This window comes from Pan troglodytes, chromosome 4, assembly GCF_028858775.2.
Source record: "Pan troglodytes isolate AG18354 chromosome 4, NHGRI_mPanTro3-v2.0_pri, whole genome shotgun sequence".
Taxonomy (NCBI): domain Eukaryota; kingdom Metazoa; phylum Chordata; class Mammalia; order Primates; family Hominidae; genus Pan; species Pan troglodytes.
In genome coordinates, this window is record NC_072402.2 from 55,408,456 (window position 1) to 55,423,477 (window position 15,022).

Consider the following 15,022-nt stretch of genomic DNA (forward strand, 5'->3'; position numbering starts at 1 on the left):
CTCAAGTATTTTTTTTCTTTAAGAAAAAGTCCAATAAAATATCAGTCACCATTTTTAGATCTTCATTCTCAATGTTTGTAAAGCTAATACTGATATTAGATTAATGTAATTTTATCAATATTGATAATTACTTAGTATACATTGTGAACTTTGTTTTTTGGATGTCATTTAAAGGGTTATTTTCATGAGTTCCTAAGAAATAATTTAGGCCTTTAAGGTTATTTAACCCTTCAGTAGAAAATAGTTTCCTTGTTTAAGAAAATGATCTCCATCTAGTGGACAAATTTTTATATTACAGTATACAAAGAAAAATATTAAAGCCCCTAGAATATCTCATATCAAGCACTTCCTGACCTATTAATTAATGTTTTGGTTTTAGTGCTAATATTATGGCTTAAAAGTTGTAAGATTTAAAAATATCGTAACTATCTAAATGACTTAAGGTATTTAGCAATATTTGTTTCAAAACTTATAGTGGAGTGTTAAGACTTGCTTGATTTAATTGGAAAAATTATAATTAAAGAAAAAATTACTGATTTATACAAATTTGGTGTTTACTCAGTTGAACTGAAAAAAACTAAACCAAAACTCACACTTCTGTATCTCTTACATTTCTGTTCATGCACAGGAAGGAGAGGGTATTTTCTTTTTTAAAGTGTAGCAATAAGAATATCTTGATATTAAGGGGAAATAAACATAAACATTTCTACAGGCATTCACATTACTAGGTCCTCCTCATGCTGAAAAGCTGCCATGTCTATCTTCTTAGAAGAGAAATCTACTTTGCCAAACCCCCACTGTTTAGAAGTTTTTAATGCCTTCCAGTTGTATGCTAAATACCTTCAAAAACCTTAAATACTACTCTTCGTGAAAACTTCTCAGATATCCCAGCCTGAGTTAGTCATTCATCCTTTATTTTTGTATCTTAATGCACTCATATTAAGTGCTTAATAAATGCCTATTTAAGCATATCCAAGGAGAGTTTGCCAAAGATCCCTAATGTATGTCTATTGAATGATTAGAGACCATCCTCCCCTTCCAGCCTTCCTGGGAATTGACAAGGTTTCGCATACATATGTGCCTATCCTATTCTGGTGAAACAGATGTCCCCTGTTTGGGTGCCACATATATTTGTGGTTTATATAATCATGCAGTAGAGCTGGAAGGACTTTAGGAACAATCGATGATTCAATGCAGTTAGCTCAGTGACTGGTCAATTAACTTTTCTAGGACCTGGTATCCTTGTCTGTAAAGTGAGTCTGTTCGACTTGACAATCTCTCATTGTCCTTCCTGAACCAAATAAATATGTCTATAAAGAGACACAATTCTAAGAAAATTTTAAGTTGGAAAAACATATTTACAACTGCTCAAGATAATGAGTTTTCCCTCTTCTGTTTATTTGATGGATTATTTCGGAGCCACTGTTATTTGATCACAGATTCAAAAGTGATTCATGAAACATCTTCCAATCTTAGAGTCATAACTCTATTTATTAATGACTCCAATAAAGAAAATAAAGGAATGTTTTAAAATGAGCTAGTTAATAGTTTGAATAAAGATTCTAATGGGGAAAATATTAATGACAGCAAAACTTGAATTCACATGTTTATTTATTCTTTCAACAAGTTTTTCTTTAAAACCACGCACCTGCTGGGCTATCATAAGCTATCACCCTCCTCTCCTAAGAACACATGAAAGTTGACTTTATTTTAATACTGGTTGATGTTTCACTAGAAAGGTTCTTTGTGGAAAGTTTATCTAGATTATAAGGACTATGACGTTAAGAACTGTGTGTGTAGATTTTTTCCCAGCTCTAAAATATGTATTGCTGAGCACAGTGCCTTTTATTCATTTAATCATTTACTCAAGACACTTGGGCACAGTTTTCAGTGTGCCAAGAATACGCTGAGTCTCCATTTGTAGAGAGCTCACAATCTAGGAATGGAGACCGGGTGAAAAACATTTTCAATTCATTGTAAATTCTGTCATTAGGGAGTGGGAAAGTGTCTTGGGAGCGTAGAGAAAGGGCCTTTCATAAAGCTCTGATGTACCAGGGTAGCCTTTCAGGTGCAGGCTAAGTCTCAAGGATGAGTGACAGTTAGGCAGGGGAAAGGGGATTTGATTATTTAGGGGAGCAGGAGGTGAGGTGGTGATGGCCTGTGACAAGGAGATAGTGCCTCAATATGAGTTGAGCAAGAAGTACCCAATAGCTGAGGATGGCAAGTTGAGGCTGGGAGGGCAACTAATTGCAATTGAGAGCAGATGGTTAGACTGGCAGTCTAGCAAAGAAATTTTGACTTCATCCTGAGAGCAATGGTAAGTTACTGAAGGGTTTTAAACTGAAGAATGACACTGGAAAATGGATTCAAGACACTAATATAAAGGTTGTTATAATAATATAGGTGGAATTTGATGGAGACCTGAATTTAAAATATTGGTAGTAGGGATGGAAGGAAGTGGGTACAATAGAAATTAATGCTTGGATGGATGTTATAGGGTAGGAGTGTGGAGGGAGAAGCCCAGGTTTGGGAGAACAGCATTAGGCACAAAATGGGTATTTGTTGAATCAAATTCAAATATTTGATGAATTACTGTGTATTTGTTATTTTCCGAAAGGAATTTTGTACTTAGAAGATTATGTTTTGCAGAATGTTTCCCTTTTAACTGAAGTAGAGTTTGGAAAAACCTGTATCTTGTATCTGGTCAGTTAACAACAGTATCCAGGAGAACAAGAATGTGAAGTCAATGTGTTTTTCTTTTATGTATTTCAATATTATCATATTTTTATGGCAGAAATTAGCTGTAATTTTCATTCCTGCTAATTCCACTGTCAATTCCTCAGCTGACGCTAAATGCTTTGTGAAAATATGAACATGTGAATGTTCACAGCAACATAATTCCTTCTCTTTCCTTTACAGTTTTGATGTGGACAATGGCACATCTGCGGGACGGAGTCCCTTGGATCCCATGACCAGCCCAGGATCCGGGCTAATTCTCCAAGCAAATTTTGTCCACAGTCAACGACGGGAGTCCTTCCTGTATCGATCCGACAGCGATTATGACCTCTCTCCAAAGTCTATGTCCCGGAACTCCTCCATTGCCAGTGATATGTAAGTACAAGGGCAGGCAAAGAGAGAGAAAACCGAGTAAATTTATATCTAGAGCTGATGACATAATAAAACTAATGACTTTTGTTCAACTGTATCACTCTTCTCCAATGTAGAAAGAATATGAATAAAATTATACAAGCTAGAAATGAATGGTAGATTTAACTTGAGTGCACTGTCACTCTTGATTCACACACACACACACACACACACACACACACACACACACGCATACGCATGTATTTATTTTCCCAGAAAATACTTTATAGGAAAACTGAGAATTAAGTTTTTAATGGAAACTAACACTTAAATCATTAGCTTATATTTATGTAGAGCCTGAGTTTTAGCTACCTAACTACATGGATATTTTCTAATATTTTGAAAAGCTTTCAACTCCATTTGAAAAGTCCTGTGATAAGAGACTGTATAGCATTTTGAATATATTTCAATTGATGTATGTACAGATGTTAGCACTGGTTTGCCAGATCATTTAAGAAATCTTTGTGGGACTTTGCCAAAATTAAACCAACTTTTAAGGATCATGAGAGGCAAGCACAGAAAACATTAGACAGACTTGAATATCATTTAAGACATAGTACAGCTTGAAAAACAATGAAAACTGACAAGCAGGTTTGCAGGTCCTGTACCATCACTAGCTCATTTTCTCAGTGCATTTCATTCTTGTGGTAGTGTGCATGTTTTTCTACATAGGTCTTTATTCTCACTCAATACCTATACTATCATTCGTGGCACATCTGCCTCTGTATAGAATCGATCTTCATCTTTCTCTCTTGGTCTATACATTTGTCCAATAACATTCACCATCTTTTCATGACACCCATCTCAAAAACTCATAACAGGCTGCAATTTATCTTATAAGAATTAGTCTGTATGGGACCCCTGAGTGTCTAGTGTTATTCTTGCCATTCTAACAGAGCATCAGTTGTATTGCAATAGGTCTACATGGGGTTCTAGAAATGAAATTATATTTCACTCATTTTTACAAACTATGGTTGCTATTTTAGCAGTTGTATTATTGACGTCTACCCTTCTTCATCTCTAAACAACTTTCTATTCCTAGTGGCCCTATTTTTACATTATTTTTATCTCACTTCCTTAGATTTGAAATTCATGACACTTACTTATTCATTCACACATAATGAGAATGCTTCTTGAGCAAATATGGTGTATTTAAAGCTCTCAATCTGTGGAGCAGTGAGGTCTGGCATTTTAGACCATTGTAATAAAATATGGTGAGCACAATCCTTGAGGCATTTATCATGTACTGCAGGAACAGAGAGAGGAGATGGAGAGTTTTCCACCCAAGGGAAAGATACAGAAAATACCGGGCTAAGGGAACAACATTTACTAAATGTGAGGCATGGAAAATTATGGCTGAACTAAGGAATGACAATCTGCTTGATGTGAATAGCGAAACCTGGCAAGAGAGAAGAAAATTTCAAACACAGTCTATGGGATCTGAGAGCCACGGAGGTTTTTAGCTGAGTTTTGGCATGATCAGATTCTTGTTTTTATTGCATCTTGATTACTCTATTGTTGAATGATTGCATAGCGAAGTCACTACAGGGAAGTATTTCATGTCGAAATTCACAGAAGTAAGGCAGGCTAAATATGATGAAGACCTAAGTCAAGGGAGTGATGGCAGTGGAGCAAAGAGCTGGTTTAGATGCAAGAGGCTTATAGAATGGGTGTGTGTGTGTGTGTGTGTGTGTGTGTGTGTGTGTGACGTATGTATGTATGTTGGGGGACAGCCAGTGGAGAAGGAGAATCAAAGAGAATGCTGATTTTTGTCCATGAATGAGTACGTACATGGTGATGTACGTACATGGTGATGAGGAACAAAGGGCAGAGAGTAGAAAACATGACAGATAACAGGTGATGAATTGGTTTGTACATGATAAGGCTAGGGGAAACAAGACAATAGTTAAAGTACTGGGACAGCAAACAGAAATAACAGTCCAGAGGACCAGGAGAAATAGAACAGTTACCTTCTATAATTACTAGGTTTTTGAATGACAGTTGAGTGGTGCGTTGTATTCAGGTAATAGCATTAGGAGCCCCTGGGTTAAGGAGTGAATTGAAAGTGGAAATGTGAGCAAATTCAGGCATCTCTTTAAAAGGCTGATGGGTGGAGTAGGAAGAAAGAACTAAGGCTGCCTGACAGAGAATTAGGTTCAAGTGGAATTTTTTTGAATTCAGGTTACTTGAGCTGAGGGAAGGCTCCAGGAGATAGAAAGAGACTAAAAATTCAAGGGGAAAGAGGGTTTAAAGATGGAGCTGTAGTTGCTGACAAAAACATGATCATGAGCCAAAGTAAGGAGGCTATCCTTGGAAAAGTAGTAAATACCAGAACTGTATTCTTTAGGAAGGACAAAGAAGACCTGCCTTGGCAACATAGTGAGACCTTGTCCTTACTAAAAATCCAAAAAAATAGCTGGGCATGGTGGCACATGCCTTTAGTCCCAGCTACTCTGGAGAGGTAGGAGGATTGGTTGAGCCTGGGAGTTCAGGGTTGCAGTGAGCTACGATCATGCCACTGCAGTCCAGCCTGGGTGACAGAGGAAGACAAGACTGTGTCTGGAAAAAAAAAAAAAGAAGAAGGAGGAGAAGGAGAAGAATAAGAGAGAAGAGAAGAAGGAGAAGAAGAAGAAGAGTAAAAGAAGGGAAATGTAAATTTAGAGATGGAGGAGTAAAATGTTAAGAGATAATAGCCATGAGTTCTCTAAACATTTTACTCCTCCATCTCCAGATGAAAGAATGTAAAAGTAGAAGGTACAGCCATCAATAGCCAGAGGAGAGAGGGATGGGGCAGCTTGAGAAGAAAGGGAAAGGCTTAAAAAAGCCACTATGCAGATCAAAAAAGGGAACAGGGTAAAGGTGAGTAGAATACTGACCAGCCCCATAGATAACAATAAACAATGTTAAATAGGCGAATGACAGAATTGAAAGTCACCTAATGCAACTTCATCAAAGGTGAGTCAGGCTTGCTATTGACAAAAGAAAGAGGAAAACTCACAGTGAGTTAGTGGAGTCCATTTATGTAGTTATGTGTTCTACCTTTTTAAATTGTAGTAAACTGAGTTTGGGATAGATTGTTTCTTTCATACATTCTACTCCAGTTAGTAAATATTAAATATATACATATATTTTATGAAAAGCTTGTAGCATTTCATATTTAAATATGAAATGCTTTTATTTCAAAATCAAACTTGCAAGGATACCTCATTTTGCTGTATGCCTCAAGAGTTCTTTATCTGATCAGACTCAGGTAGGAATGATGAGTTTAATCAGACCATGAGTTAACACTATATTTTGCTGAAAAGTAATGTGTTGACATGTTTAGCTTTCCATTCTCCTTGGATATTTATATTGGAGCAGTAAGATATTCCTTTGATACCAACTCCTAGAAAGCATTCTTTCTACCAAGGAGATTAAGTTTCTGTGGAAGGAAAAGGAAATAGAATAAATAATAACTATTTCAACATTTAATCTGACACGACACATATCTTCCACCATAAAGGACTATGCCTTCTCTTAATTTGAATTCTCATTTGGCCATGTGTAAACTTTAATTTTCTTACCTTGCCTAGTTCACAATAATGCTATGAAGACTGTCTGATGTGTATAATTCAACTGCGCTTTATAGAGAATGATGTTATATATTTAATTACTTGATGATTTCTTATTAATAGTTCTAGTTAAGCTTTCCTATTGAGAAATTTTCTTAGAAATTTCAAACACAAACAGTACCTAATGAGGGTAGGTACCTAATGAAGGGTATTTAAAATGAAGGTTTGTGGTTATCTATTTAATTGAGCTGTTTTGGAAAACCTTTAAATACTCTTTAAGTTTAAATATAACTATTTACTATATTGGGAAAATGAGAAGAAGGAAGATAATCCCTTCCTAGTAGATAGGATATTGTCATCTTATCCTCTATAAATAGAAACCAATGAAACAGCTGAAGAACAAAACAGATAAAGATGGTAGTAATAATAATCATAACATACATGGTATGTGTATATCATCAACTTTCCCAAGTATTTTCACACAAGCTATCTTATTTGATATACTCACAGTCCTTTTGATAGGGACATTGTTATGCCATTTTACAGATTAGAAAGCCAAAGTCCAATGAGCTTAATCTTTTGAAAAAAAAGCAAGCATTTTGATTATTTCTAGGAGCACATAATTTGATAATGCCATTGTAAACAAAGTACTTTATACTACTACAGCAAAAACTGCTGAGAAACAGAAGTAATTGTTGATCAAATTCATTAAACCAATGAAATACATAGCAGTGTCAAAATTTGATTAAGAATAAAATAAAAGCTCAAGGAGCTACAAAGTAAATAGGCAGCCAACTCTTAGAGAATGTATACAAGTATATAGCACTAGGCTAAATTCAGAATCTAAAAAATTAGCTCATATAAGGCAGAAGAGAAGTTCCTGACCACTTCTGCTCAGAGACCATCACACAATTTGTTAAATATAGATGATGCAGTAGCAACTTAATTCTTAAAAAAAGTAAGAAAAAGAAAAATGTTAAGTATTAGCATGACTCTAGTAAATAAATACAGGAAAATAAACTTGAATTACCATTAATGGTAAAAATTTTTTGTAACAGTAGAAACAACTAGATAACAAAAGGTTGGTTGCCCAAGTGGTGTCATGAAGTAACATGAAGAAAATTACAGTGTAAATAGACAATATTTTTGTCATCTTAATATTTCAGCATCTGAATAACAATCACTTCTGTGTTTTCATATCATCCAGTAATATAGTATCTGTATTTGGAAACACATAAGGATATGATACATTGCAAAGATTAAGAGGAGAATTAGCAATGACAAGATAAGTAGAATTAAGTCACAAAACTATGAATTTATTGAGTATAAGTTACCTGTCAAACTACTTAAGTTTTAAGAAATACTCAATTCACCTGGATAACTAATCCTCTCTTCCCCATCCTCTGTTAAATTAACACCAACACATAGAATGCAAAGATGATCCAATCGGCTCTTCACTCACATTCATACACATTGCTTCTACACACAGAATATGGGGTGGGGTGAATGCATTCAGAGGGCCAGTGACGAGGAAGTGAGTAGATTTGATATACCATAAAAAGCTGGGGCATACTTGGGAATCTAGCTAAGTTATCCCCAGGCTCTATACAGATATCTCAGACCTCACTGATCAGGCCTTCGGGGTGCCCCATTGGGGCATTTTCTCAGCTAGTAGATAATACTCTCCCTACCTCCCATGTCAAACTACTGTCCTTTCTTTAGCAATTAACAAGTCCCTCACCACTTCTTGGGCCTCTAATGTGTGTTTTCAGTCACAGCCACTCCTCTCTACTACTTTTGCCTGCTAAGTATAAGAGTAGTATTGCTTCCAGTCCTGAGTTTGAAAAAGGAAGAAGAATTCCCTTTATGTCAATTTGTATCTTTTATTCCAGATTATTAATCTTCCCTGGTCTCACTAGGAAGAATATAAATAAAAAGACACGTTGCATTACAAAGGTTCTAATTCTCACTGGATCTACATGAAAAGTTTGTAGTCATCTCTTACCTAGATTGCAAGATAATATTACACTAATGAACATTTCAAAAGCATATCAATTTGTTATCTTGAAAGCTTTCTTCCATTAACCACAGAAAGAAAGCTACCATGGCCAAATCATCTCTTCCCCAGTTCTGGGTTTTTCCCAGCTGGGGAGGTATCCTCACCCCTCACCCTGTGGTGTAGGAGTGATGGGACTAGGGCCAGAGTTCTCAAAATGTGTCCTGAGGCAACAGAGGGAATGTACATGGGTGCAAGCGTTATTTTAAATGTTCAAGAAAAACACGAAAACATCTGTCAACCACCTGGAAAACTAATAGCTTGGAATAGTTCCCAGTTTCCAATTAAGACCATGATATTCCTTTCTGTGACACCATATCTTTGCAAAATTGGGTTTTCAGCAGTTGCTGGATAAAAATCAAGTGCTGAGCAGAAATCAGTGTGCAACAAAAAATAAGGGAGGCAATGTCCAATCTCATTCCAAAATGAGAAATTGACATAGTGCTCAGTGGGTGCTAAATTGTTAGAACAAAACCTTATTAAGTTATTTGGACTTAACTATTTAATAATTGGAACTATTATTTATTTTGGCCAATGTGTTGCTCTTATTAAAAAATTGAGATATTAAGGGCACCATGTACTGAGAAAGTCTGAAAATATTTGGATTAGTTGTTTATTCATATCTGAAGAATTAGAGCTAAATCAGGCTAGGCGTGGTGGCTCACATCTGTAATCCTGGCAATTTGGGAGGCCAAGGCAGGCAGATGGCTTGAGCTGAGGAGTTTGAGACCAACTTGGGCAACATGGTGAAACCCTGTCTCTACAAAAAATACAAAAATTTGCTGGGCATGGTGGTGGGCGCCTGTAGTCTCAGCTACTTGGGAGGCTGAAGCAGGAGGATCACTTGAACCCAGGATGTTGAGGTTGTAGTGAGCCACGATTGAGCCACTGCACTCCAGCCTGGATGACAGAGTGAGACCCTGCCTCAAGAAAAAAAAAAATGATTAGAGATAAATCAGATCTCTATGTGAGACTATGTGAGAGAATTTTGTTAGGAGTTAAAAAAAATAACAGTTTCAAAGCTGTGAAGTATCTGATGTGCTCTAGAGTAGAGAATTTATCTTTTTCTTAATTCTGTTAGGATCCCAGGTAGCCAAAATCTTTTTTTATAAAGTGTGATATTATTTTGGTAATGACCTAGATAGACCAGGCTTTTTCTTCCATTGCTGTGTGCTGGCCACTGTTACTAGTATTATTCGGAGTGTTGATGCAGGCATTAATACTAGCTATTAAATCTCAAGAAGTTTATTGGCAAAATATGCTAAGGTCATCTGCTACTAGAATACCTTTTTACTATCTTTTTGTTTAAAAATTCTGCTTTATTTGGTGCCATTTATTCAATCACTTAAGTCATTTTATTTCTGATTTTAAAAAATGGGAGTTTCATGAATTGTAAAATAAGTCTGATAAATTAGCTAAACATGTTTCTTCAATCCTTGAACTGGGGGATTTAAAATATTAGCTGAATAGGCATTTTATATTCCTATTCTCATACTTTCAAAAAAATCATAAAAATGAAATCCTGATGTTTAGACATTTTAAATGGTAATGTTTTTAATGCCACAGTATAAAAATAAAGCATTGATTTTAATGCACTGCTACAGTGAGATGGTGTCAGCACCTCTAAGTATCATTGCAAGTGCTCTAACCTTTAAAATAATGAATTAATTGAGTTATATGTAGTAATATATCTTGGTTATTACTGCCAAAGTAATAGATATATACTGAAGTCTTAGGAGAGATAGAGGGATAAATGTTAGTCATAAAAAGTTGTTAAAGCAGAGGGAAAAAGAAGTGAAAACTGACCAAACATATACGTAATTCATTGTTTCTATGACAAGCCTGCTGCAATTCGAACTCTAGGACTTTGTGCTAATATTTAGCATACCATTTTATTTTCTAGATTTCCTTTATACCCACTATGTTCCTCAGTATTTGCACTCACTTTTTTTGTTTGTTTGTTTTGAGATAGAGTCTCACTCTGTTGCGCAGGTTGGAGTGCAGTGGCACAATCTCAGCTCACTGCATCCTCCGCCTCCCAGGTTCAAGCGATTCTCCTGCCTCAGCCTCCTGAGTAGCTGGGATTACAGGTACCTGCCACCGTGCCTGGCTGGTTGTTTTTTTTTTTTTTTTTTACTTTTAGTAGAGATGGGGTTTCACCATGTTGACCAGGCTGGGCTCGAACTCCTGACCTCAAGTGATCCTCCCACCTTGGCCTCCCAAAGTGCTGGGATTACAGACTGAACTCACTTTTAAATCTTTTAAATGTGAAAAAAAAACTCTAAAAATCATGTGAGTTTTTCTCACTCCTGTATAAAAGAGAAAGAGTGTGAAGGTGAATTATTTAAACTTATAAATAATGATTATATAATTATGCTTATACATCAGATTTAATACATTTCAAAGGATAATATCTACTTTCTTTAAAAAAAATGCAGGGAGAAGTGGTAGTTTAATAACAAGAGCAATTATTCCACAATCCTATGAGACATTGAATTCCTGCCAGAAGAAAGTAAACTCAGAATTGGCCTCAGTCAAGGAAGATTAGCCTATTTTTCAGTGCATACCAAAAGAATGCAATCTCTAAGAGCACATCATGTGTGAAATAAACTAAAATAAGGAAAGTTTGAAGAATATTTTGAAAGAAAAAAACTAGTCCAGTAACCTGGATAGTGCTCTCAATGAAACATGGCCCCTAGATGAAGGACCCATAGTTGAAAATTACTGATTCTTCCTGCCTCTTGAAATTCCAAGAGGCAAATGGCCATTACAGAAGAGATATTGGTTCACCCAGTTGTGGATATTGTACCTAGAGGTACACTAGTGTACTCTCACTTTATCTCAACCCTCTTCCCTCTGTATATTAAAGAAGACTAAAATCAAAACCATGCTCCAGTGTATTGTAAAATAGAAATATTTTGAACTTTAATTTTTTTTTTTTTTTGAGACAGAGTCTCACTCTATTATTGCCCAGGCTGGAGTGCAGCAGTGTAATCACAGCTCACTGCAGCCTTGAGCTCTTGGGCTCAAGTGATTCTCCCACCTCAGTCTCCCTAGTAGCCCAAACACAGGGGTATGCTACCACACCCGGCTAATTTTTTTTAATTTTTAGCAGAAATGAGGTCTTGCTATGTTGCCCAGGTTGGTCTCGAATTCCTGAGCTCAAGCAATACTCCTGCTTTGGCTTCCCAAAGTGCTGAAATTACAGGCAAGAGCCACTATGCACAGCCTGAACTTTAAGTCTTGACGGTGGGGCATATGGTGGCGGGCTGGGAAGAAGAAGAAAGTTGACTTCTATTGGAGATAACCAATACGTGTTTTCCACCACATTCTAAATAAAGGTGTGTATTAATTGATGTGCATTTTTGAATGAGTATCACTGTTTTACTCGTTTGGGAAATAACAGTAGCACCTACTCCATGCCAGAGTATCATTTGAAGACACCATAGATCCATGAAAGTAAGACAAAAAAATCGTTTGGAGCATGCATTCTTGTCTTTATTTAATTTTTAAAAATTCTTGATACAAAAGGAGATGTTTCCAGCCAACACTGAGATTCCCATATGAATACTTGTTTTCACTTACACATCAATCATTTTAAATATTTACTTTTGCTTGTCAGTCTTAGCTTCTTAATGAATTGTTCTCAATGTCTCCTTTACTGTTTTCTGAGCCATATAAGGAAAAACAGTCACACTGCTGGAACATTTATGTGATGTGTTTCTTGAGATAAGATATTCCAGGGAGTATTACTAAATCATTCTGTCTAAGCCCTTGCAATATGAATCATCTAAAGATGTGCTTCTATAAATAAACAGAAAGAAAGCATCAAGCAGACCCATGGTTTTTCTTTAGAAAACCAAGTAAGGAATATCAACCACTGGGCTTTGCTTTCAGATTCCTGGTAATCTGTGGTATGATTCACACCAGGTTCACAGAGGAAACAACCCCAATTATTCCGTCTGCCTACTGCAGCATCTCCCAGGCTTTGTGTCCACCTACGGTTAATTGCCTTGAGACTTTATGGTTTTTCCTAACCTTGGGTTAAGAAAAATTTGCTGACATTGAATACTGGAAAGTTGTATCTAAACATATATAATGTGTCAATTCCTGCAACCCTCTCTTTAAGACGCAGGGAACTTCAGAGCAGAAAGAAAAAGAATAACTGCTCACCCCTCAACAAATGTGGAAGGTTGTGATGTGACAAGAAATCATTTCACCAGTTCAGTAAATGACATTGTCTCCCAATAAATGTCATGAATGATCCCAAGTCCAAAAATTTTTAACTCATTGTTTCACTCCCAAGGGAGAACAAAGCTACATGCAGATCTCATATTTCCATGTTTCACAATTCATTTTTTCTTTAGTGCTTACAGAACTTCAAATTGAATTTGTTATAACCACCAAGATCAGTTTTGTTTTTGTGGATTGGTGTGTGTGTGTGTGTGTGTGTGTGTGTGTGTGTGTGTGTGTGTGTGTTTAGCTAGTGGATAGCATATTAGACAGCACCGAGAGTCTTGCAGAATATTCTGTTGCAGAAATAGAATGTTGCAGAAATACTCTATTGGACAGTGCTGTTCTAGAGTCTAAAACATTTACTTCTATGTGCCTTCAGAATAGTCTAAATCCATTTGAGCATACAGAAAGCGGCATGGTAAAAACAAAACAGTATTTGAAGGCCTGGGCTCAAATCCAGCTACACTGAACATTTCCATGCCTTGGGATTTTATGACCCAGTAAAATTTCTGGGACACTGACCTAGGGTTACTAACTCCTTATTTTGCCAGGTAAAGAACATTAACAAGGAATTACCCATCAATATATATATTAATTTTATTTTTTAAAGACATTTTCACTTCAGTGAAAAAGAAAGAGCATAATCTCAGAATAAAAGAATTTTCCAAAGGAATACGTATAGTTTAAAAAAAAAATCTCACTGCATGGTCCATGTACACTCTGACTTTGACAAGGACCAGTGAGCATTCTGTTGGGCAAGTACCAGATCTTAGAGTGGCATTTGGAAACCACTGAGTTCTGTCAGCTTGTCAAGGGCATGACTGCCGATGAGTAACTTAAGTTTTCAGGGCCTAGTTCCTTATGTTAGAATGGGAATATGAGCATCCATTTAATGCAGAGTTGTCAGGATTAAATTCAGCATGTTGGTAGAACACCGTGTCTGGTGCCTAGTAGGCATTCATAAAACACTTGCTCTCCTCTCTGTCTGATCAAGGGCTTCCTTTTAATCTATTGAATCTTTTCACCACATGTAGACCTTTAAAATTGTTGCACTAGTTGACCAAAAATCTTTTCCCTAGGATCCCATTCTGGTGAAAAACCAAAAGGGCAGGGCCACTGGCATTAAGAACAAGCCTGCCAATAAGATAAACTGTGAAAGAAGATCCCGTTCCTAGAACACAAAGTGAGAGCACTTGTGAATCCCTGCCCATGTACTCAACTCTTTCGCTATCCTTCTTCCCTCCATGGAAGTCAGACTCTCAGCTTTGTACTCAAACCTTCTGGTGATAATTTGGGACATCAGCCGTCCTAGAAAAGTCTCTCTATTGTATTGGTTTTTATTAAACAAAATAACCTAATATGCTTAGTGAATATGTCTACACACATGTGCTAAACATTTGTTTAATTATTTAACTTGGAAAATTTTGGTGTATCATTTCTAACAGAGATAGTCTTTGTGCCATCATATAACTAACAAATTTGAAGGCATTCATTGGCATCATGTATTTTCTCTAATGAGGCCTAAATTGTTTTCTCATGACAAATAAAGAGATTCCATTTTAGACTAGATTATTTTTTGCTTATGTTGCATAAACTTCAGTCCCATCTGCTTTATCATCAGTGCCTGTCCTCCACAAGTGATATGAGCACACATGAGCCAAAAATTAAGGATTTTTGGTTGAAAGATTTTTTTTTTTTTTTGGTCAAAGATGGGGCCGGGCTCTAATTCTTGTTTTAAATTTATTTTTCATCAACAAATAACAAATTATATGCATTTATTATATACAAGGTAATATTTTGATATATGTATACATTGTGGAATGATTAAATCAAGCAATTAACAGGTCCTTCACCTAACAATTTATCATTTTTTGTGATGAGTACATTTAAAATCTACTCTCAGCAATTTTCAGGTATACTATGCATGATTATTAATTATAGTCACCAGCCTGTACAGTAGATCTCTTGAAATTGTTTCTCCTTCTAACTGAAACTTTGTACTCTTTCACCAACATCTCCCATTCCACATCCT

At 36.2% G+C, this 15,022-nt stretch overlaps 1 protein-coding gene across 24 annotated transcripts in view; it reads left to right on the forward strand.

The window, feature by feature from the left end:
* Nucleotides 1-15,022, forward strand: part of PDE4D (phosphodiesterase 4D) — a 1,566,198-nt gene that overhangs the window by 1,315,107 nt on the left and 236,069 nt on the right. For all 24 annotated transcript variants that reach the window (XR_010156913.1, XM_063810423.1, XM_063810422.1 and 21 more), the window contains one exon: nt 2,920-3,111. Coding sequence is in view for 23 of the 24 variants with exons in the window: in XM_063810423.1 (XP_063666493.1) it covers nt 2,920-3,111 (192 nt within the window). In the remaining variant the exon portion in view is untranslated. The remainder of the gene's footprint in view (nt 1-2,919; nt 3,112-15,022) is intronic.